Genomic DNA, 22780 nt, shown 5'->3' on the forward strand with positions numbered 1-22780 from the left:
CTCATATCTAGCTCATAGGGAGCTTTGTGACTTGCTAGTGGCTTCGTAGGCAGCGCATGCGAGAGTTGACGATGAAGCCATAGACGAAACGCTACCGACAGTTGATGGGCGGTTGCGGTTTGTACACATGTGGTTCAGCCATGTTGGGACCCCTTCTTCACGGCTGGTGGGGTGTGGGAGCTTTGGGTGAAAGTGTCGCTTGGCTTTCTATCGGTGTGGTGACAATGACGACCTCTTGCGTTGCTCCCCTTCAACGATGGTGGCGGCATCTTCAATATCATGTCCTTCTTGGAGGCATTGCCTTGGAGATCCTTCCTCGTGTTTGGGTGGTTGTCGGCTTGGGTGCGGTTTTGATCAGATTCGCAACGACGTTGACCACACAAAACCTAGTTTATCTAAGTATTTTGTCAGGTCCTATGATTTAGCTTGTTTTGCATTGCTCCAAGCCAAAGGCGGATTTAACAGCCCCTACCACTTCCCAGTCGAAGGAGCCCCCAGCCTCCTCAACAATTTTTTACTATAGATGTGGGAGAGTGAGAAGAAGAGGGAGAGAAAGAGGAAAAAGAAGAGGTAGATAACTCTTCTGTATCCACCGATGCTTTAGATCTAGTTTAGTTAGGTAGTTTGACTGCTGTATTTGTGATATTAGTTTGATTTTCTCTAATTAATTGAGCATTATACCGATTGATCTGATTTTCCTCAATATGAGACAATTTTTCTTACACGAAAAGCAATTCATGTGCATATTAGTTAAAAAAATGAATTCAGAGCGTGGTTTGCGAATCCAGCGGCATCACCGCCGCTTAGTACAAACGTTTGTTTGGACGCATGCATGGCGTTCATCGTGGCCGTCCTCTCCCAAATGTTGCGCCTGATTGATTAGCATGCGTGCCCCCTGATGTGGTGATTCCTGCAAGGCCAGTACACGATCGATCGATATCCTCGCTTGTCCTCTCATGCTGTCTTAATCACCGTGCTTAGAAAAACTTGATGGCATGCAAATTCATTACTAGTGCTGCAGGTACGTACCAATCCTGAACCAAACCGAACATGAACCTTTCCTTTCCTTTTCTTTTTCAATAACCTGAACCAAGCTGGAACTTGGAATCTGGTTGATCCAGCTGAGCTGCACAGCATCGCCATTTGGCTGGGTTTATTTTTTAACCACCATGCCATCATGGGCTCTGAGCTCCGAATTGAAGACCTGCGTGCGTGCGTCAAAGACTGTGCAGCTGCAGACTCTGCAGCATCACGCTTCACTAGGAGAAATACTTTATATACGGAAAATGTGCCGTGGTAGCATAGCAGCGTACTTGTGCCATAATCAGCGATTGCGGTGGAGGATTAATAAATTTTTTTAAGGAAAGAGGATTAAGAATCTAATGGCAGGAGTTAGACGGATCCGTATACTTTAATCATGCATGCGTAGCAATCGAATCATGACCGCTCAGACATCACGGTGGTCGCAAAAGACCACGCAGCTGCAGAAGAGAGAGGAGAGGAGCGTAGAGATCTTAGGTATCATAGCGGATTGTTTTTGTCGGAAATTCTTTCGTAAAAGAATTTTTATTTTTTAAGTATTTTAATAGTTTTTCTTTGTTGTTTTTGTTACGAAGTGACTTTTGAGGTTATTCTCTCTATAATATAATTTTTTTCTTTATAAATACTTTCGAAAAAACTATTAAAGATGAAAAAAATAAAGAAAATAAGAATAAAAAGAAAAATCAGAAAAAAATGAAACCAAAGAAATATGATTAAAGATATCTTACCCGTAGTGCCGTAGTGCTACTACTCCATTGGGCATTGGCTACTGGATTCGAGGGATGAATGGTGGAGTGGACAAAACGCTCGTGGCTCGAGGCCTTGCATGCTGCTCTACCATCCATAGTTTCCCTCTAACCTACGCTCCCCTGTTATCACTTGTTTATTTCCATAACATCGTAGGTTTACGTGTTCAGCCGCATGTACACAAATCGTCACGAAAGCCAGCGTCCAAAAATCTTGTCTCGCATGCTGTGTCTCGCTCGGATGCATGCATGCCAAATGTCGACGAAAACCACTCTGTCTTCAAAAAAGTGACGAAAACCGAAACACTGAAGTAAATTTTATAAAATCTGGTATCACAGAAAGATTATTTTTTGTATGTTATATATTTTTTGAACGTGTCAGTTGTTGGATCAGAAAAGATATGATACATCAAGTTCTTGTAGGAATCTTTCAGTGAAAAATCTTATAGAATTTCCTTCAAAACACCTACAAATTTTCAAGCGATTCTTTAGGAAAAAAAAAAAACTAAAACCGCACATGATTCAACCGAAGCAAATATTTGAAATTTTTGTTGAGCCAAGGAAAGAAAAATGGGAGTATGACGTTGATCTGGCAGCAGTTGATACGGTACGAAGATCTGTCGGCGTTTACCTACACGAGCGTGCATACAGTTTGAGTCTTTACGTGCATCAAAGGAGTGCTATGCTATTCACAGATTTTGAAGCCGGAGAGGGAGCAGGGATCGGTATCGATAATTCTGTCTGTCCTTTGTGCTGGAGTCAAGTTAGAGCATCAACGCCTGACAGATACGCCATCAAAGGAGCACAGACCGTGGTCTCAAGAGAAAAAACAATGATGCATTGAGCTTGCATGTTCTCTCAAAGCACGGCAGCTGAAGAAGAAATGAGTAGGAACACCGCTGCTAAAAACGATTATTTTTTAAAAAAATTGCAAACACCTCCTAGGAGTCGTTTAAAGTTGTAGATAATTTCGTGCAAAAAAAAAAGTTATATTTACCATCCATAAGTCTAATCCTGAGACAATATCTTTTCTAAAAGTTTTTACTCGATCTCGTATTAATATATTTGTCATGATGTGATTTTCAATGTTGTACAATATATGAAGTAACAGATGCAATAGGGTTTAATAACATATTAAGTCCAATTAAACTTCTCATCTGGTTCTAGTTCATGGAGCGAATTAAGATAAAATACTCAATCTTTTGAGCTTTAATAATACCCTTAATATTACCTCTTTCTCACCTTCGCACTCTACATACAACACACAAATCATTGAAGATGTGCTGACATGACATAGTTTACTCACATTTAGAGGAGATTTTGCAAAGTTAGAGTAGTGGGGTGATAAATACAACTATTTTATCTGTAGAAGGTATTTTCAACCACAGGTAACTTGTAGGCGCCTTTTGCAATTTTCCAAAATATTATGTTGCCAACAATGATTTGATTACCCTTATGCTTCTGACAGCTTTTTTAATAACACTTTTTTGAGTCCCGACACACTTTGGGCTCTCTTTCCTGTGTGCTACTTTTGACTTCGTGAATAAAAACAAGTTAACAAGCCCATTTGGGTCCGATTAGCACATAAATAAAATGAAAAACTTTTGGAATATATAAAGCTCGTAGCAATGATCGATGAATTCCTCTCGAGTCAAAGAAGTTGGTGAAGTTACTGCATAAAATGGGAGTAGATGTGTTTGTAGTTACTCACAATTTGAAGCTAGTACTCTAGTTGAGCATGACAGCCTGTCCCAGTGCAACAAGGCCATAACACATCTCACCAATCCATGAGCATGCATGGACCACAATAGGTATGGATGAATGCAGATCAGAGTACTAGATCCGACATGCCACAACTAGAACCCAACACTCTGATAAGGATATCAATCCAAAAATTTGGTTATCGTTTACATCCAATTTCATTTAAAATTGACGTGGATTCTTACCTGATACAACCGACAAATGAATTTGACAAGGCCTCGAATAAATTTTGGGTATAAACAATGCTAGGTGCTTATGGTTAAGTGTTTTAAAAAAAGAGTATTAAGCACCTATATAAAAAATTATAATTTTTAATGCAAACAAAGACTATATGTGTTTAAACAAGATTAACTACTACAAGGATAGGTGACGTTCTGAGAGAGGGATAAATTAGGATATTTAGAAACTAAAAATAAAATTAGCTCTAAAAACTTCACAAAATAAATATATCTTAATTTATGCTTAAATGTGCTATAGATTTATCTAGTGTATCTACTCTACCGTTTAAGAGAATTGCAACCTACTCTAGCAAAGTAAATTGTAAATATATAAATACAGAAATATAAATAAGGTAGAGAGACAAACTCGGCATAAGAGATTTTTATCTCGTAGTATCGATGATATGAATGTCATCACTAGTTTATGCTGGAGCTCCATAAAGAATATGCTTCTGGTCGGCATCCGGTTAAGGTTATTGGGCTATCAAGTCACAAAGATAATATCTCAATCCGGATGAGCCACCAAGGCAAAGGCATCACCACAAGCCTCTATTCCGGTCTCTTGCTGTCGTGATCACTTCGAAACTTGAGCCATTAAGGCATAAGTCTTCATGTCCCCATACATGTGTTTGTCGGTACTCTACACTAAGTCAAAGGGTCAATAAGCTTGAGCCACCAAGGTCCAAGATACCAGCGAGTCAAAGACTCCAAAGCGCCGACATATCACTCGGTATAAGTTAGGATCACTCTTTGATTATTTCTTCAAACTGCAGCACCTAGCTACAACTCACTCTAGGCTTATAAGTATTAAACACACTCTAGATGATCACTTTAAGCATTTTAGTGTTTTGGATGTCTTCTCTAGTGGGTATGAGCATCCTCTAGACTTCAGCATCATGTCACACATCAAATTACTGTGTGGATGGGTATTTATAGCTTCAAACCCGCCAACTAGTCGTTTTCCTAATAGATCAAAAAGCTGTTAACACCGGATGTTCCAATAAGACAGTAATACTAACATCGGATTATCCGGTGAGTACAAACTTAGAAAATAGCCGTTGGAACTCTACTCAAAGCCCCCATGGACACTGTCATTCTGATGTGCCTTTAAATCCAACACCGGACCTTCCGATAAGTTATCTTAAGCCAGACCGTGTCACTTCTTCTATATGTAAAATACTCTGATGCATTAATCTTCAGAGCAACAGACTTTCCGGTGGATTGCTCTTCATTCTTCATCATTTGTAGTCGCCTCTACAAGAAATGCTCTGGTGCTATAATCCGGCGAGCATAAACTAAGCACCGAACCTTCCGATAGGTTGATGTTCAGTCTTTGCACTTGCGTTCTTCTCTATAAAAAATGCTTCGGTGCTATCCAGTGCGGATCACCAGACTATCCGGTGAGGTCATCAGCCTTATCCTTTTTGTTAAAAATACTTCGGCGAGTTCAACATACACAGCACCAGACTTTCTGGTAAGGCTAACAATCTCTGAACACAAAGCTCTGGTAAGTGCAAACTTTTTTGCACTAGACCTTCCGGTGAGATCAATTCTCGTGAGAATTCTCCAATTCAATCAAATTTTATCCCAACTACGATGACTTCTTGATGTATTGTATCTATGAGATCTACTAATATATATTCTTAATAAATATGTTAGTCCTAATGACTATATTTTCATTAATCACCAAAATTATAATTAAAAATTAATAGGACTATTTTCGCTATAACTATCTTGTTAGTATTAATATAAATAGCGGTACTTAAGTAAGCATCTTGCCCTCCACTAAATACCTGTGACAATATAGTTAAGAAAAAAAAATCTGTTTTTTATAAGCACCTCCTCTGAACACCTCATTGTACATCCTCTAATACTAATGTTTAGTTCTTCCGTTATAAAAAACAATAATGTTTAATGATTGTATTTTTGTTTTGCAATGTTCAACCAAAAGAACAACAATATTATATATGAAGTGGCTAAGGGCTTTTTTTACCAGCTTTTTGAAGACCTTTTTTACTTGCATTTCAAGCTGCCAACAACAACGATACACATCCATCAAACAGAAAAGGAACACATCAACCCAGACAGCAACTTTTCATAAACAAAACCCACAAGAACTAACAATCCACACTTGCCCCATCCTAAAGAAAATAAATCAACCAAATCTTGAAAGAAAAGACAGGTTTCGAAAAGGAAAAGGAAATCAGAAAATCCAACAAAGAATCACATGCTTTTTTATAGCATAGTAGGTGTTTGTTGTTCATCCAAGAATGACCAGCCTATTGTAATTTGTGAAGGAAGCTCGTCTTCTCAGTTCTGACGGACACACTCTCTTGTCTCCACTCTCCGACGGAGACAGGCCAAGAACCCAATGCCAATGCGCCTTAATCTAGGAATTGTTACCTGCCCGAAACTTCAAATAAATTGCATTAATTTGGGCAAGTAACTAATGTAATTAAATTTAATCAAAAAGTGTTAAGTTTAATGAGATTTAATGTCTTTTGAAGGAACTCATAAAATTCATGTGCAACCCAGGACGAGGAATAGTTTTAGAAATTATTCCATGGTATGTGAAGAATTTTAGTGAATTTTCTCAAATTTTAGGATTTTTAATTGAAGACTTAAAAATTGGAGCAAGTTAGAAAAGTTTACAATTTTGAAAAAAATTATTTGAATATTGGCTCAGATTTTTTTAGTCAAACCAATTAAAATGCCAACAACAACAACAAATAGGATACACCGGGGTCATCGGTGGAAAAAAAAAGCGAATGCCCTCTCTCCACACCGAACAGAGTAATAATACTAATGTTTAGTTCTTCCTTATAAAAGAATAATAATGTTTAATGATTGTATTTTTGTTTTGCAATGTTCAATCAAAAGAACAACAAAACTATGTGTGAAGTGGCTAAGGGCTTTTTTTACCAGCTTTTGGAAGACCTTTTTTACTAGCTTTTCAAAATGCCAACAACAACAATACATATACATCAAACCCAATTTGCTGGTACCATCACAAAAATCGTAAACATTAACAAATACCATCAGCTGAAAAGATGATATTTCCTCCAATTGCAAATATATATCGTTTTAAATTTGTACACAAGTATTAAGGAAGTAGTTCAAATGACCTTATTACCCTTCATTTATTTTTTATTGGAAAAAATAACTCATTCATTTGTGAGAGTGGTAGTATTTATTAAACAAGGACAAGATGAGTACAAAATGAAAAAAAAACATAGAAATTTAAAAATAACTTATATTTAAAGAATAGTTAAGGAGGCTAAAACGAACTATATTTACAAATAGAGCAAGGATATAGCTAATAGATTATCCTCATACCCGATAGTGTTTTCCAAAATATATGCTGATTTTTTTTAAAAAAACACACCAACCCAGAAAGCAACTTTTCATAAACAAAACCCACAAGAACTAACAATCCACACCTGTCCCATCCGATAAGAAAATAAATCTACCAAATCTTGAAAGAAAAGACAGGTTTTGAAAAGAAAAAGGAAATCAGAAAATCCAACAAAGAATCACATGCTCTTTTATAGCCTAGTAGGTGTGTGTTGTTCATCCAAGAATGATCAGCCTATTGTATTTGTGAAGCAAGCTCTCGTCTTCTCACGGACACACTCTCTTGTCTCCACTCTCCGACGGAGACAGAGCCAAGAACCCAATGCCAATGCGCCTCCTCCTCGTCCTCCTCGCGGTCGCCGCCACGATGGCGGACAGCGCGGCCAGGGGCGACGCGGACGCACTGCTGGCGGCGAAGGCGGCGCTCGAAGACCCGTCCGGCGCGCTGGCGTCCTGGAACGCCAGCGCGGGGAGCCCCTGCTCGTGGCCCTGCGTGACGTGCAACGCGCACGCCTCGGTCATCGGCCTCGACCTGTCCGGCCGCAACCTCTCCGGCGCCGTGCCGGCGGCGCTCTCCCGCCTCAGCCACCTCGCGCGCCTCGACCTCGCCGCCAACGCGCTCGCGGGCCCCATCCCGGCGTCGCTCTCCAGGCTCCAGTTCCTCACCCACCTCAACCTCTCCAACAACGTGCTCAACGGCTCCTTCCCGGCGCCGCTCGCGCGCCTCCGCGCGCTCCGGGTGCTCGACCTGTACAACAACAACCTCACCGGCCGGCTCCCGCTCGAGGTCGTGGGGATGGCTCAGCTCAGGCACCTCCACCTCGGCGGAAACTTCTTCTCCGGCGAGATTCCGCCCGAGTACGGCCGGTGGGGGAGGCTGCAGTACCTCGCCATTTCCGGGAATGAGCTGTCGGGGAAGATTCCACCGGAGCTGGGCAACCTGACCAGCCTCAAGGAGCTTTACATTGGCTACTTCAACAGCTACACCGGGGGGATACCGCCGGAACTCGGGAACATGACGGAGCTCGTCCGGCTGGACGCCGCGAACTGCGGGCTCTCCGGCGAGATTCCGCCGGAGCTTGGGAATCTTGCGAACCTCGACACGCTGTTCTTGCAGGTGAACGGGCTCGCCGGGGGCATCCCGCCGGAGCTGGGGCGTCTCGTGAACCTCAGCTCGCTTGACCTGTCTAACAACGCACTCTCCGGCGAGATTCCGGGGAGCTTCGCGGTCCTCAAGAACCTCACTTTACTTAATCTCTTCCGCAACAAGCTTAGGGGGAGCATCCCCGAACTCGTCGGCGACCTGCCCAGCCTCGAGGTGCTGCAGCTGTGGGAGAACAACTTCACCGGCGGCATTCCGCGCCGCCTCGGCCGCAATGGCCGACTCCAGCTGGTCGACCTCTCGTCGAACAGGCTCACCGGCACACTCCCGCCGGAGCTGTGCGCTGGAGGCAAGCTCGAAACGCTCATCGCGCTTGGCAACTTCCTCTTCGGCTCAATCCCGGAATCACTGGGGAAATGCGAATCACTCACCCGCATTCGCCTCGGCGAGAACTACCTGAATGGCTCCATCCCGAAAGGTCTCTTCGAGCTGCCGAATCTGACGCAGGTGGAGCTGCAGGACAACCTCCTCTCCGGTGGCTTCCCGGCGGTGGAGGGCACCGGCGCGCCAAATATTGGTGCGATCAGTCTCTCTAACAATCAGCTCACCGGCGCGCTGCCGGCGTCCATTGGGAACTTCTCTGGGCTGCAAAAATTGCTTCTTGATCATAACGCGTTCACCGGCGCGATACCACCGGAGATTGGGCGGCTGCAACAACTGTCCAAGGCTGACCTGAGCGGCAATGCGCTTGACGGCGGCGTGCCACCGGAGATTGGGAAATGCCGGCTGCTCACCTACCTGGACCTCAGCCGAAACAACCTGTCTGGGGAGATACCGCCGGCCATCTCCGGCAATCGGATACTCAACTATCTCAACCTGTCCCGTAATCACCTTGATGGAGAGATACCGGCAACCATTGCTGCAATGCAGAGCCTCACTGCGGTGGACTTCTCATACAACAACCTGTCTGGGCTCGTGCCGGCGACCGGGCAGTTCAGCTACTTCAATGCCACGTCCTTCGTCGGCAATTCGGGATTGTGCGGGCCATACCTTGGACCATGCCATTCTGGTGGTACCAGCACGGACCATGGTGCGCACACCCATGGTGGCCTGTCCAATAGCTTCAAGTTGCTCATCGTCCTCGGCTTGCTTGTCTGTTCCATTGCGTTTGCTGCCATGGCAATCTTGAAGGCCCGGTCACTGAAGAAGGTCAGTGAGGCGCGTGCGTGGAGGCTCACCGCATTCCAGCGCCTCGAATTCACCTGTGAGGACGTGCTTGAAAGTCTGAAGGAGGAGAACATCATTGGCAAAGGTGGAGCTGGGATAGTGTACAAGGGGACAATGCCAGATGGCGAGCATGTTGCAGTGAAGCGGCTTTCAGCAATGAGCCGTGGCTCATCTCATGACCATGGGTTCTCTGCAGAGATACAGACGCTTGGGAGGATTCGACACCGCTACATTGTGAGATTGCTTGGCTTCTGCTCGAACAACGAGACAAATCTCCTGGTTTATGAGTATATGCCCAATGGGAGCTTGGGGGAGCTACTCCATGGAAAGAAAGGTGGCCACCTACACTGGGATACTCGGTACAAGATTGCTGTTGAGGCTGCCAAGGGGCTCAGCTACCTGCACCATGATTGCTCACCCCCGATCCTACACCGCGATGTCAAATCGAACAACATTCTTCTTGACTCTGATTTTGAAGCACATGTTGCTGATTTCGGGCTCGCCAAGTTCTTGCAGGACTCAGGCACATCGCAGTGTATGTCTGCCATTGCTGGCTCCTATGGCTATATTGCTCCAGGTGAAGGATCTATCCTCCTTACAGTTTGCAAATGTTAAGACTATTTATATATACCATTCTATTCTAACACACACAAACCATAGTCCTGTTTGATAATTATCTATATTCAGTTCATTCTTGTTTTTTGCAGTTGAATTGAGAATAGTTATTAATTTCTGATGCTAGCTCTGGTCTTATATTTGTGAATGTGTTGTTAGTTGCTACTAATTCCTTTGAGTTAAGTCATCATGTTTCGCTAAGAAAACATAGCCTTATTTGTCGTTCGATGATTGCTGTTGTATCTAGATTTTTTTTGTTTTGTTCAGACTTATCATAATTGTCTTGCCACATGAGTAGGGAAGCACTTTCTTCACATTAATTAATCCTTCATTGAATTGTCATCTTGTGGATTTACAGAGTATGCATATACCCTCAAGGTCGACGAGAAGAGTGATGTCTACAGCTTTGGCGTTGTGCTTCTTGAGCTGGTCACCGGAAAGAAGCCAGTAGGGGAGTTCGGGGATGGTGTTGACATTGTCCAGTGGGTCAAGACGATGACAGACTCGAACAAGGAGCAGGTGCTCAAGATCATGGACCCCAGGCTCTCAACTGTGCCGGTGCACGAGGTCATGCACGTATTCTATGTCGCATTGCTTTGCGTTGAGGAGCAGAGCGTGCAGCGGCCTACAATGCGGGAGGTGGTGCAGATGCTCAGTGAGCTCCCCAAGCCAACTTTGAGGGAAGGAGATGAGCTTCCCAGTGGCGGTGATGGTGCCGCCACGTCTGATCCTCCAGCGGCAGTAGAATCTGTTGAAGCACCGACAGATGAAGCCAAAGAGCAGCAGCAGCAGGAGCAACAGCAACTGAGCTCGCAGTCTTCGCCAACTCCTGATCTCATCAGCATCTGAGAACTGCCAAGCTAAATTGTTGTCATTCCTTTTTGTGTGTGTGTGAAATTTGGATGTTTTAATGTTTCGAGTTTAGGGTGTGGTATTTAGGTCTCTGCACTTAGGGTGTGAAATTAAGTATCTGGTATTTAACAATCTGCACTTAGGGTGTGGAATGTAGGTATCTCAATTTCTGGTGCGGTGTGTATCTTAGGACATTGTTCTGTATATGTCAAGCTTCCTAATATCCATTTTCCTGTTAGAATTCAGGAACTTTGCAGGGAGGGTCTTGTTTGGTAAAGTTCTGGGAACTGATTCTAGGCTGGAATCACTCCCAGCGCTGTCAAACGGACTGATCGGGGAGTAATTCCGCATGGGAATCACTTTCCGTTTTGTATAGCGAGATGGGAGTTGAAAAAATTAGCTTCTACCTGATTCCCGACTGATTCTTCTTGATTTCAACATAATATTCTCTCAGTAATCACTTCCACTATTAGCATACTAAATAATTTTACAAATAGAATTATTTTCACTACAAAATTACTTCCATCTTACTTCCACCACAGAATCAGAGCTCTACCAAACGAATTAGGAGCCTAGGATTCTAGAGCAATCGAGTTTGTTAAGGTTAAGCAGGTGTTGCGTTCAGATGTACTACACTTTGCCCTCAAGTCTGCAGGCAAGAAGAAAGGTGCCTTTCCATCTGATGAACAGAAATGCTTTGGATGTGGTCAGTTATTGCAATGCATTCCTTGCTTCACACTGTGTTCCTGATCAACTGTTCAAAATTAACCTAGTAATTTAACTGCCTTCGTCCACAAATGCTTGCCTTGACCATCTCAGCTCAGCATTACTGAAGATTATCACAGGGTAAATTCTTACAGGTCGAGATCAGTAGATCAAGATCAGCAGCAGGAGACCAGCAGGGAAGCAAAGCTTTGAAGTGAAGTGAAAGCATAGGAAGGATTGGTCAGAGCGAAGAGTAGTTGCTCGCATCTTGACTTGTAGCCTGTTTGGTTGCCTCCAGATGGGGCTGGCGGGTCCCGAGCGATACAAAATTATTGTTGCGGCTTAGCTCCTGGGAAGTGGACCTCGAAATTCGTTTTTCCTGAGCCACGCTACGCTAATAATAGTATTTGCATATAATTAGTATGTATTAACTCATATTAGTATATTTTAAATTAAATTAAGGTTTGATACGATAAATTAAATATTATAGAGTGTATTTATGCAAAATAAACATTATGTTAACACTTTTTTTTTTATTCAATCTCTTATTTTTTTATTTCAATCTCATGCAACATATATTAATACGGGAAAAAATACAATCTCTTCTTAACTAGCCTGATCACATATAGCTAATCAGATAAATAATACTACATATACATAGTTTGACTCAAATGAATTAGATCACTAGATAAGAGTCAGGCTAAGTCTATACCGGCAACGAAATGGACCCTTAGAGACGCTTCCTAGCTTCGCTCATCCCGATCCTTTTTTCTGTTACGCGGTCAAAAGTGTGTGAGCTGTGAAGGATGCGCATGGCGCCCACAATCACATGGTTGACGCCTCTCCTCCCGCCAAAATGTTACATGGACTGGGCCCACTTTTCATTGGCACTTCCTACTGAATCAACAGCTCTGCTGTTGCTTCAGAGAAATTCTTGCAGGCTGCAACCTTGGCATGATTGTAGGAGCAAAGAGGATCAATCTGAATAGTGAGATGCTCAGATGAACTCAGGTGTCTAAACATTTGCTTGCAAAACAAAAGTGAAAGATATATGCAGTACTAGATCATGAACTTCGCATCAGATCCGCTATGTCGCGATCACAAGGAAGCATCGCCATGTGTTGGTCGGTACTGGTCTAATCCAATCATTCAGACATTAACAAACCAACTCGAGGGCCCTCTTGTTGACTGAGCTCTTTACATCTGCACACTGTAGTTGTGCAATAATAATAGTCCTTCATTCTGATGTTCTTTGTCCTCCTACAAACCAAGCATAGCATTCTCGTTTTTAACTGTTGCAAAGTAAATCAAACCAACAAGGCTGTCAGCCTATGCTACTTACTGTTTACCACAGTTACTGCCATTATCCTTCTGTTCTTCATCTGACTGCCGGAAAATAGATTTGTCATTTGTAATTCTTTTTCATCTCTCCACATACTGAGTGCAGAACTGCAGATGATGCTGCCTCCATGCAGCATGCATCAGTCCCTTGAGGATCACTTAAATCACATCAATGTTTCATGTCTTTTGGAGCAGTTTCTGATCAGCCAAGCCGTGGAGTACACAGATTTTCGACTGCAAATGTTGTGGCATTTGGCAACAGCATCATCAGAAGAAAAAGCTGATGACGCTGACCAGTCCACTTGTTTGAGTAGTCAACATCGCATCATTTAGGTGCTTTTGTGCTGTCAACCTCAAAAGAAACTTTGTTAGAACTTAGAACAAAGCTGTCAGTGACCATTCCAAATAATTAGGTCTTAAGTGTGTTTTGGAGTGACCAATTCACGGTTTTTGGCGAAAAGGAAGCCAAAAGACTGCAGGCTGTGCCTTTTGCAGTGGATTCACACTCCATTTTCTTTTCTTGTAAGAGATCACATAGAAATTATGACAAGGGAACTGTTAATAGCATAGATTAATCACATGCAGCAGTTTGATTTAAATATTCTTTTCTCTTGTCCTCTTTGCAGGTGGGTGACAGGAAATAAATACGAATAGCAGCTCTGAATCATGTGTCTCAGGAAGACTGAAGAAAGCTTTTTCAGAAGCTCCAATCCAAGCTGCAGTTTTGCAATCATGCAACTGCATGAACAGTAAGGAAAAGAAGGGCCAGTTCCCTTCTAGACGCACAGAAATGTGTGCCTATACCGGTCTTGCCAGTATCTTCTGCATTACATCGGCAAATCTGTAATACCAGCCTAGTAAGCGGAAAACGTATTTATTTTTTAAATTCCAAGTAGTTATTCCTGAAATTTGAGTGAACATGTAGAAAGAGCCAAGAGGGCAGAGGCAACCAAAGACTGACATGCAATTGCTGGAGACAGGTCTGTGTGGAAGCAATCGATTGATCAGAGACGCACCACCAACCCTAATTATTACTTGCTCTCATGTGCTGAGCGGATAAAATTTAAAAGGACTAAATTCCAGGGGGAAAACTATGAAGAAGAAACAAGTAGTGGAATCCTGCAAGTTCTGAGTTCTCAAAAGAAGAATCCTGCAAGTTCTGCAGGTCATCCTACGGTGCCTTTTGGAAACTGTATTCTGAAACTGAAGTTAAATCCTCGCATGCCACTATTAAAATGTCATAATCCCGTATGTCATTGGCACAATCGATGGCGAGATCTGAAACTGTTTGGTGACTCGTGTAACCCAGCAAAATTTTAGCTGAAGGGACATCTTAACTAGGTTATATCTGAATTGTGACATATGGCTCTAGTGAAATGATTTTAATTTTATAAAAGTGTTTTAACACTTCCTTGGACTGACTTTATAAGCACCCTTGAATCCAAGAATTTTGATATGGATTCATCTTGAATCTAGTGTGTATAGTGCATGCATGAGCATGATTGTATTCTTAACCTTCAGACATGGATATTGCACAGTAACACAACTGAATGCAACTCAGCCTGGACCCAATGCAGATCCAAAATTTAGGTGCTCTGGAGCACCTTGAATAGAAACCGAAATGGACCACCCTACCTTAAATATGGTTCAGTCCTCTCCTCATGCAAAGCCTGGTTGATGCCAATGTATGGAAGCGAAGGCAGGTTTAGTCATGGCCAGCCCAGAGTTGTCATTGTGGGGTTTCAGGCATCTTGTCATGCATCTCTCAGCCCACATGCAGAAAACCTTCGAAAATGGCTGCATAGTTTTGTAATTTTTTAAATAAAAAATATAGGAACAAAAAAATTCGAAAACCTTCAGTGTAATCAATACTCTCTAATGGATGGTCCAAAAACTTGTGCTTTGGATTCTGCTTGAATTTAGTGTGCATGGTGCTGCTGTACTCCAACCTTCAGACAAGGGTATTGAACAGTGAGTCAGTGACATAACTGAATGCAAGTCAATATGTTAGGAGCCTGAATTAGAAACTCATTGCAGAGTCAAAGAGTTAGTGCTCTGGAACACATTGGATCCAAACCAAAAATGGACCACCTCACAAACATAATTTTGGTTCAGTATCGTCTCATGCAAGTTGGGTTACATGGTTCAGCTGTGTTTCTGACAGCTTGGAGTGGGCACCTTACGAGCGATCGATCATGCTCCTCTGATGGTATCAAGTGATGTTCCAGACTGTGATAATACTATCATGATCAGGTAGGACTTGGAGTTACTTACTCGCACTGCAGCTTCAGGCATCTGAAGAGGCGCTGCATTTTTTTTTTTGAGATCCAAAACTGTGCATGTCCTTAGCAGAGGCCCACTACTATTTCTGTCATAGGCCTGCTCTGAGTTGGTTTATATGGTAAATGGTGCACTGAAATCTGAAAAGCACAATAAGGCCTCTTGTGCTACTGCCAGAAAATAAAAATAAAAAGAGTGAATTTAAAAAATCTATAACTATTTTAATACATGTTATAAAAAACTAGAAATTCTAGTCCTCATTTTAAAAACTACAACTATTTTGATACATATTGTAAAAAACTACAAACTTTTCACTATAGATCCACCTGTCATCATCTGACAAATTGTGGACATATGGTTAATCCTTCTATTATATGTTATAGAGAATGATAGGTGAGCTTATAGTGAGAAAATGTAGTTTTTTTATAGTATGTGTTAAAATATTTGTAGGTTTTTGAAAAATCATCAGAAGTTGTAATTTTTTACATGTGTCAAAACAATTATAGATTTTTGAAATTTACTCAAATAAAAAAGAGCCACGCATCTTGTTATGAGAAATCAAGTTGAAATGTAACATGGTTTACTTATGATGAGTGATTGATATTGATATTTATTTGGTTTGATGATTTTCGGTTTTGCAAGAGCATTGATGTGATTTGAATTGATTTGAGATTTCATTTGAGCATATTGATTATGAACTAACTGTAATTGGAGTTATAGATATGTGTTTGCTTGTCTCATGGTATGCAGGTGATGGATGTAACTTGGCGGTTGACGGCAGGATAATCAGGGTCAAGCGGATTGCTTTGTGCCGGACGATCAAGGAGGCCGGACGGAGTTAAGGGTGATTTTAGCTGAACACGTGGAAGTCAAGCAAAGCATAGAAGGCGGATGGAGACAGCGTGTTGACAGAGGGATCGGGAGCGGGAGAGACTTACCAGCGGTCAGGATTGTATGATGGAGTACACGCATCAACATCGAAGTGCTTGCTTAAGGTGTAAGCAAGACGTCAAGTCACGCTTTGAGAAGCATACAGACGGTTTCGCAGTTTGACCTCAAAACTGTGAGAGGACTAGAGGAGTACGTGGTACCATCGCGAAGTTTGCATTGAGCCGAAGCTAAGTCATGAAGACGCCATAGCTGTTCAATGATTGAAGAAGAAAATAGATCAAAATATCCTCAGTGGTAGGTAGTAGTGTACTACAAGAGAGGGGTATTTTAGGAAAAAGCTAGAAAACTTAGAGGTCAAATTTTCTAAGTCTATAAATAGAGGGTATGGCTATGAGAGAGTTTGAACCGACCACTTGAGCCCATTTATGCAACCCATTTGAAAGCTTAGAGCTAGGGTTTTAAAGGAGAGAAGGATGAGTACTTAGCCTATATAATAGGTGAGAGTTTTGAGAGATAAATTTTTGTAATCCTTCTAAAATAGGGCTGATCTCTTTGAGTAATAAAGTTTATATTTTTTTTGCATATGCTTGAATTCCCCTCCTTCTAGTTTCCCTCTATTAGTTTCCTTACAAGTTTGCAAGTTTTTTGTTTTCCATTTTTGATTTTCGTTTTGGTTTTTAGGCTGAAATTTCAGCACCTTGTGAGGTCATTCTTCTTGTTGCTAGAGGTATAAAATTCGTATACACACGCTTATGTGATGATATCTTGAATTCCCTTGCCTCTAAAGAATCAACTTAGAGATTTTCGTTGCTCGATATTCATCTTTTCTCGCTTCTTTGTAAGTTATGATCTTTCGAGTGCTAAGACACATAGATTTATCTTAAATAGAACATATAGTTCATATACCATATGTGGAGTTGTGTTACCTCTTTCTCTTGTTAAAACTTCCGCTTGAGTTTTGAGGTCTTGAGTTTTGAGGTACGTTGGATGATCTAAATAAGAGAAGATCATCGATTTCATAAGAAATTCATTGAGACGTCTATTCACCTCCTTTAGTCACAATCTCATTTTTACATGTTATATCTCTCAGAGCTCACATACACAAAATCCCAGTCCTATATATAGCGGCAAGATATCTCAATTGAGATACCATTTTAAGAATAGTGTCCTCTTATACGCTCAAACATTGTCAACTTCAACAGGTTCCCACTGCTTTAGAAATCTTGCAAAGGGGTTTTTGCTTTGCTCTGTCGTCCACTAGTTTTTTCCCCATTATCCACGCGAGATTTGTTAGTCTTGTCAGATGAAATTTGGTCATCTGAAAAAGCAAAAATGACCGAGCTAGATGGTTGAGGACTTCAGATTGACCAAAGGTATGTGCACAGAAGGATTTCATGCTTCTTTCCGCTCATTTCCAGATAGACATGATACAATCCCACTTGCATTTTACCGACGTTTATCAGTCTTCTCTTCCTCAAAAAGGCACTGGCATTGATCTTCATGGGGTGTGCGCGATCTTTTTCACATTGTCTGAAATGGTTCTCCGTGAACTGAATGCTGCATCAGTTTTTCTCTTCATCTGCGCAATCTTTTTCGTTTCGTTTCTCTCGAATGAGCCATGCATCAGATCAACTATACGTGAATGAAAATATGCCATAGCCAGAGAAGAGAGAAACTGCAAATCCTGCAAAAATGAGTAGCAAGGTGAGAATAACAGCACACACCTGATCTGTTCCCATTTCTTACCAAGTCGAAGGAGAAGCCTGAAACCTGTACAAGTTCCTACTCGTCTGTCAGTGTTAACTGGGAGAAGATAAGCCTCTGCATTCTGTATTGCTCCTTTGACCATTCTATTCGTCAAACTGGATGGATAATGTGACACTTTTATTTTTGATGGAATAGTAGGATAATTCCCTACTAGTTATATATTAATATTAAAACCAAAAAGTATAAAAATAAGCTTTTTTAGATGAAGGGTGTTTTATTTCATCAAACCAGTGAAATTGTCCCGGCCTCTTCATCACAAGATGAATTTAGCCGTTTATTATTACAAAAGACATAACCAAAAGGTATGCAACAAACATCATAAGATGCTAGGAAATTTAACAAATAGCAAATGTTCATTTTAAAAACTTAATCTATTGCTAAACCTACACTCGAATTTGGCGAAGATATCCATCGTTGTGATCTCCAACTGACAACATCTTTCCCTCATAATCTCTTGGTCTTCCTTCCTCTTCTGAAGTTATACCCAAAAATGAATCCAATGTGTGACCTTGTAGATAACCTACATAGGAGTGAATATGCTTGCCTTGTCAAAAACTATATCATTCCGACTAAACCAAATTGTCCAACAAATAACTGCGACTCCCATCAAAATTTGTTTCTTTAGTCCCATATCTATTCCACTTAACTATGAACTAAATATGTTATATACATTAGTAGGAGGAGCTAATCCAAAGAAAACTTGAACTATTCTACAAATGAACTTGGCAAAATGAAAATTGAAGAAAAGATGTTAAATAGTCTCATTGCAACTTAAAAAATAACACTTTTCATTCCTATGCCAATTTCTTCTTATTAAATTATCTTTAGATAAAATTACTCTTTTGTACAAATACCACAAAAAAATATTGATTTTTAGTGGAAGCTTCAGTTTCCATAAGTAACAATTGTTATCCATTATGTTACTATCTAGCACTGCCCTATACATCGACTGTACTGAGAATTGACTATTTTAGTGTAAAGACCATCTAAACAAGTTAGGCTCCTCAGTTAGATCAACATCAGTGATCTTATCTACTAGATCATGACATTCTTGAAGCATATCCCCTACCAAAGTTCTACGAAAAGAAACATTCGGAGGATCATAATTTAGAACTTCTGAAACTGTCGCTTGCTTTCTATATGCAATGTTGTATAAATTTGGGTATTGCTCTTTTAAAGTGTTTGTTCGTAGCCATTTATCTTCCCAGAATCTAATTTGAGTGCCACTACTTAGATGAAAATTCCCAAAGTTTAGGAATATTTTCTTGACATTCATTAGTCTTGTCCAGAACTGTGAGTCACCAAGTTTTTTTATCCATTTGAGCAATAGTTTTATTACCTAAATATTTCTTTATGATCAATTATTGCCATGTCCTATCCTCATTGATAAGCTTAAAAGGCCATTTGCTTAATAGACATTTGTTTTGGATGTCAAGGTCTTGAATATCCAAGCCACCCTAATCCTTTGGTCTACATAGAATGCTCCACTTTGCCAGCCTATATTTCTTCTTATGATCATCACCTTGCGAGAAAAATCTAGACGAGTAATAGTCTAACTTCTTGAGAACACCCCTTGGTATCTCAAAGAAAGATAGCATGAACATGGCGAGACTACTCAAAATTGAATTAACAAGAACTAGCCTCCCCATAAGACAAATGTTTTCCTTTCCAACTACTCAATCTCTTCTCAAACCAATCTTCTATCAATTTCCAATCCTTATTATTTAAGCATCTATGGTGCATTGGAATTCCTAGATATCTAAACGGGAAATTTCCTAGTTCACATCCAAAATTTGTATATATTGATCATCATAGTCTTTGGCTTCTCCATAGCAGAGTAATTCACTTTTATGGAAATTAATCTTCAGGCCTGCGAGTTGCTCAAATGCACAAAGCAAGAGCTTCACATTTCTTGCATGTTCAAGATCATGATCCATGAAAAGGATTGTGTCATCCGTATATTGAAGAATTGAAAGGTCATTTTCAATCAAATGAGGTACTACTTCACATATTTGCCCATCTTCCTTTTCTCGTGATATGAAAATTGCAAGCATATCAACCACTAAATTAAACAGAATTGGAGATATAGGATCACCTTATCTTAAACCTTTTCTAGTCTGGAAACATCAACCCACCTCATCATTAACCTTAACACTTACACCCCTTTGCTTACAAATTGTTGTATCCAAGAATACCATTCAGTTGAAAAACCTTTCATCCTTAAAGGTTATTGCAAGAAAGGCCATTTAACTTTATCATAAGTCTTCTTAAAATCAAGTTTTAGGATTACCCCATTCAATTTTTTTTTCTATGCATTTCATGTATAGTTTCGTGGACAATCACCACTCCTTCCATAATCTTTCTCTATGGCATAAAGGCGGTTTGTGATGTCCTAATTATATTATGTGCAACACCTGATAGCCTATTAATGCCAACTTTTATGAAAATCTTGAAGCTTATATTTAGAAGGCATATAGGTATGTACTGTTATATTTGCGTGGCATCAACTTTATTTGGTAGCAACATTATTATCCCAAAATTAAGGCTAAAAAGAGGTAACTTCCCTTTATGGAATTCATGAAAAGAGACATCAAGTCGTATCTTATGACCTTCCAAAAAACCTGGTAAAACTCAGCCGAGAATCCATCTGGTCCTGGTGGTTTGTTATGTTTCATTTGGAAAAGAGCCTCTTTTACCTCTTTTTTAGTAAACATGGCTGTCAACATCTCGTTTTCAGCATCTGAAACTTGGAGAATATCATCTCTACGGCTTTCAATCATAGAAAACTCCGTATTAGCCGAACGATCAGACCTTGGTAATACTGCGTGATGTATGACTTTAGCTGTTCTTCACCTTTGATGATTTGGTCCCCATGTTCTAATTGAAATATACGAGTTTTCCTATATTTTTCATTTGCTACCAATTGAAAGTATTTTATACTGCAATCAGCTTGTAACAGCTGTGTCGTCTTTGCTCTTTGATACCATCTTATTTTCTCTTCCCTTAAGAGTTGGACCAACCTTTCTTTCAGACATTGCTTTAAATCCACCTGATGTGGCTGAAGCAATGTATGTTCTACTTTTTTGTCCAACTCACTTACTCTTTCTAAGAGTTATTTCTTTTCTTTCTTATTGGCACCACTCATGTTCGTCCATCCTCTTAAGAATTGACGGAGTCTTTGTATCTTATTCTGCCACTTTTGCAATGGAGTATGATCCTTAGATTCTTTCCGCCATACATCTGCTACTAACTCGAAAAAATCATCTCGAGTTAACCACCTAAGCTCGAATTTGAACATATTGCAGTTTCCACTATGAGACGAATTCGCAGAGTCTAGCAATAACGTTGTATGATATGAAATATCTCTTATTAGGGCCTCCACTGTTGCTTTTGGGTAATTCAACTCTCATTCGGTACTTACCATAATTCTATCCAATTTCTCATATGTAGGAATTGGCATAGAGCTTGCCCATGTGTATTTTCGACCTAGCATCTCAAGCTCTCTTAAGTCCAAACCATTGATTACCGTATTAAACAGAAGAGGCCATCGATCATCATACCATTGATAAAAGGAAGCTACAAACCAAAAATGAAAATCAAAAGAAGACCGATACAAGTTATTCTAAAGAGTCAAGCCATATCTTCATAAGTTCAGCTCGAAATCCTTTTGCCCTATGGATAACCAAGGTAAATTCTTTTTTGAAGAAACACCAAACTAAATCCAGAGTTAGATCAATAATTCAGCATCATTGAAAACCCGTCATTTTGTATGTTCCAAATACTCCAACACATAAGAATAATAATTTCCATTGCAAACAGAACACAATCTCTTTCTAAAGAGCCTTAAGGATTGCAGGGTTCTATGAGTATAATATGACACTTTTTACTGAGCACTATCTTTCATTAGTTGGAGCTGAATTGGCAGAATACACATTAGCAAGGCCGGATGTGTTTGGAGGCCCATTAGTCCATGCTTTTGCCACATTTCAAACCTCTTTTAGATTCGGCGTGACACGGATCGGATCATACTGATCCCACTTGCTGTTTACTGATTCGATCTAGTTGTTTCGATTCTCAATGAGCTAGTGCCATCGAAACTTTGAGGAGAAATACACAGGGGGGAGTTCGATTTGTACTGCGTTTGCGATATGGTTCGCATTGTTCATGGACTACTCATTTCTGAAACTTCTGGTCAGATGATGAAACTGCGATGCTGCTGTTCTGAAGTCTGAGCACGATGCTGGGCGTTGCGGCTTCATTTACCTTGTGCCCTTTGTGAGATGGTGTGTCATCCATGACATGGAGATGGAAAAAACATATATTCCCTCCGGCCATAAATGTATATTATTTTGGAAAAAGTTTGATCAAACTTTTAAAACTTTAACTAACAATAACTTTTACAATATTTAGTTTGAAAACCCTAAACTCATATGTGTAGATTTATCTTGAAAAATACTTCCATAATATCACAAATTTAATGAATTTTATAAATATATTTTAATAGAAAGTAGTAATCAAAATTATGTATTAAAAATCATATCTTATTCTAAATGATATGTATTTACGATAGTATTTGACATGCATGTCAATCAGTGTTGGTTGTGCTATAGCCTCTGGTTACCTACGTTGTTTCTGTTGGATACACACACATGCATGCATGTGGTTCACTCACAATGACAAACCCCTCGAGCCACACGCCATGATGGAATGGATTGGAATCACCTACTCCATCCACTACTACACGTAGTGCCAATAGTAGATCATGCATACTCTGGCTTGGCTCCTGGCCGGTACCAAGGGCCAATTGAGTTCGCAGCACGACCGTGAAACAAGACGTCGTTGGCGAGTCCCATGAGCCAAATTAACCAAGATAAACATGC

At 40.6% G+C, this 22780-nt stretch overlaps 1 protein-coding gene across 1 annotated transcript; it reads left to right on the plus strand.

Moving 5' to 3' along the window:
• Positions 1 to 7220: 7220 nt before the first annotated feature.
• LOC133891354 (leucine-rich repeat receptor-like serine/threonine-protein kinase BAM1) lies at positions 7221 to 11161 on the plus strand. Its single transcript, XM_062332068.1, has 2 exons — positions 7221 to 10026; positions 10423 to 11161. Exons 1-2 carry the CDS (start codon positions 7443 to 7445, stop codon positions 10911 to 10913), a joined length of 3075 nt encoding a protein of 1024 aa, XP_062188052.1. The 5' UTR covers positions 7221 to 7442; the 3' UTR covers positions 10914 to 11161.
• The last annotated feature ends 11619 nt before the right edge of the window (positions 11162 to 22780 follow it).

Source organism: Phragmites australis, chromosome 14 (assembly GCF_958298935.1).
Source record: "Phragmites australis chromosome 14, lpPhrAust1.1, whole genome shotgun sequence".
NCBI lineage: Eukaryota > Viridiplantae > Streptophyta > Magnoliopsida > Poales > Poaceae > Phragmites > Phragmites australis.

Coding starts and splice junctions, on each gene's coding strand:
- LOC133891354 (XM_062332068.1), top strand. CDS start 7,443: ATGCCAATGCGCCTCCTCCTCGTCCTCCTCGCGGTCGCCGCCACGATG. Junction 10,027..10,422: donor CTATGGCTATATTGCTCCAG/GTGAAGGATCTA, acceptor GTGGATTTACAG/AGTATGCATATACCCTCAAG.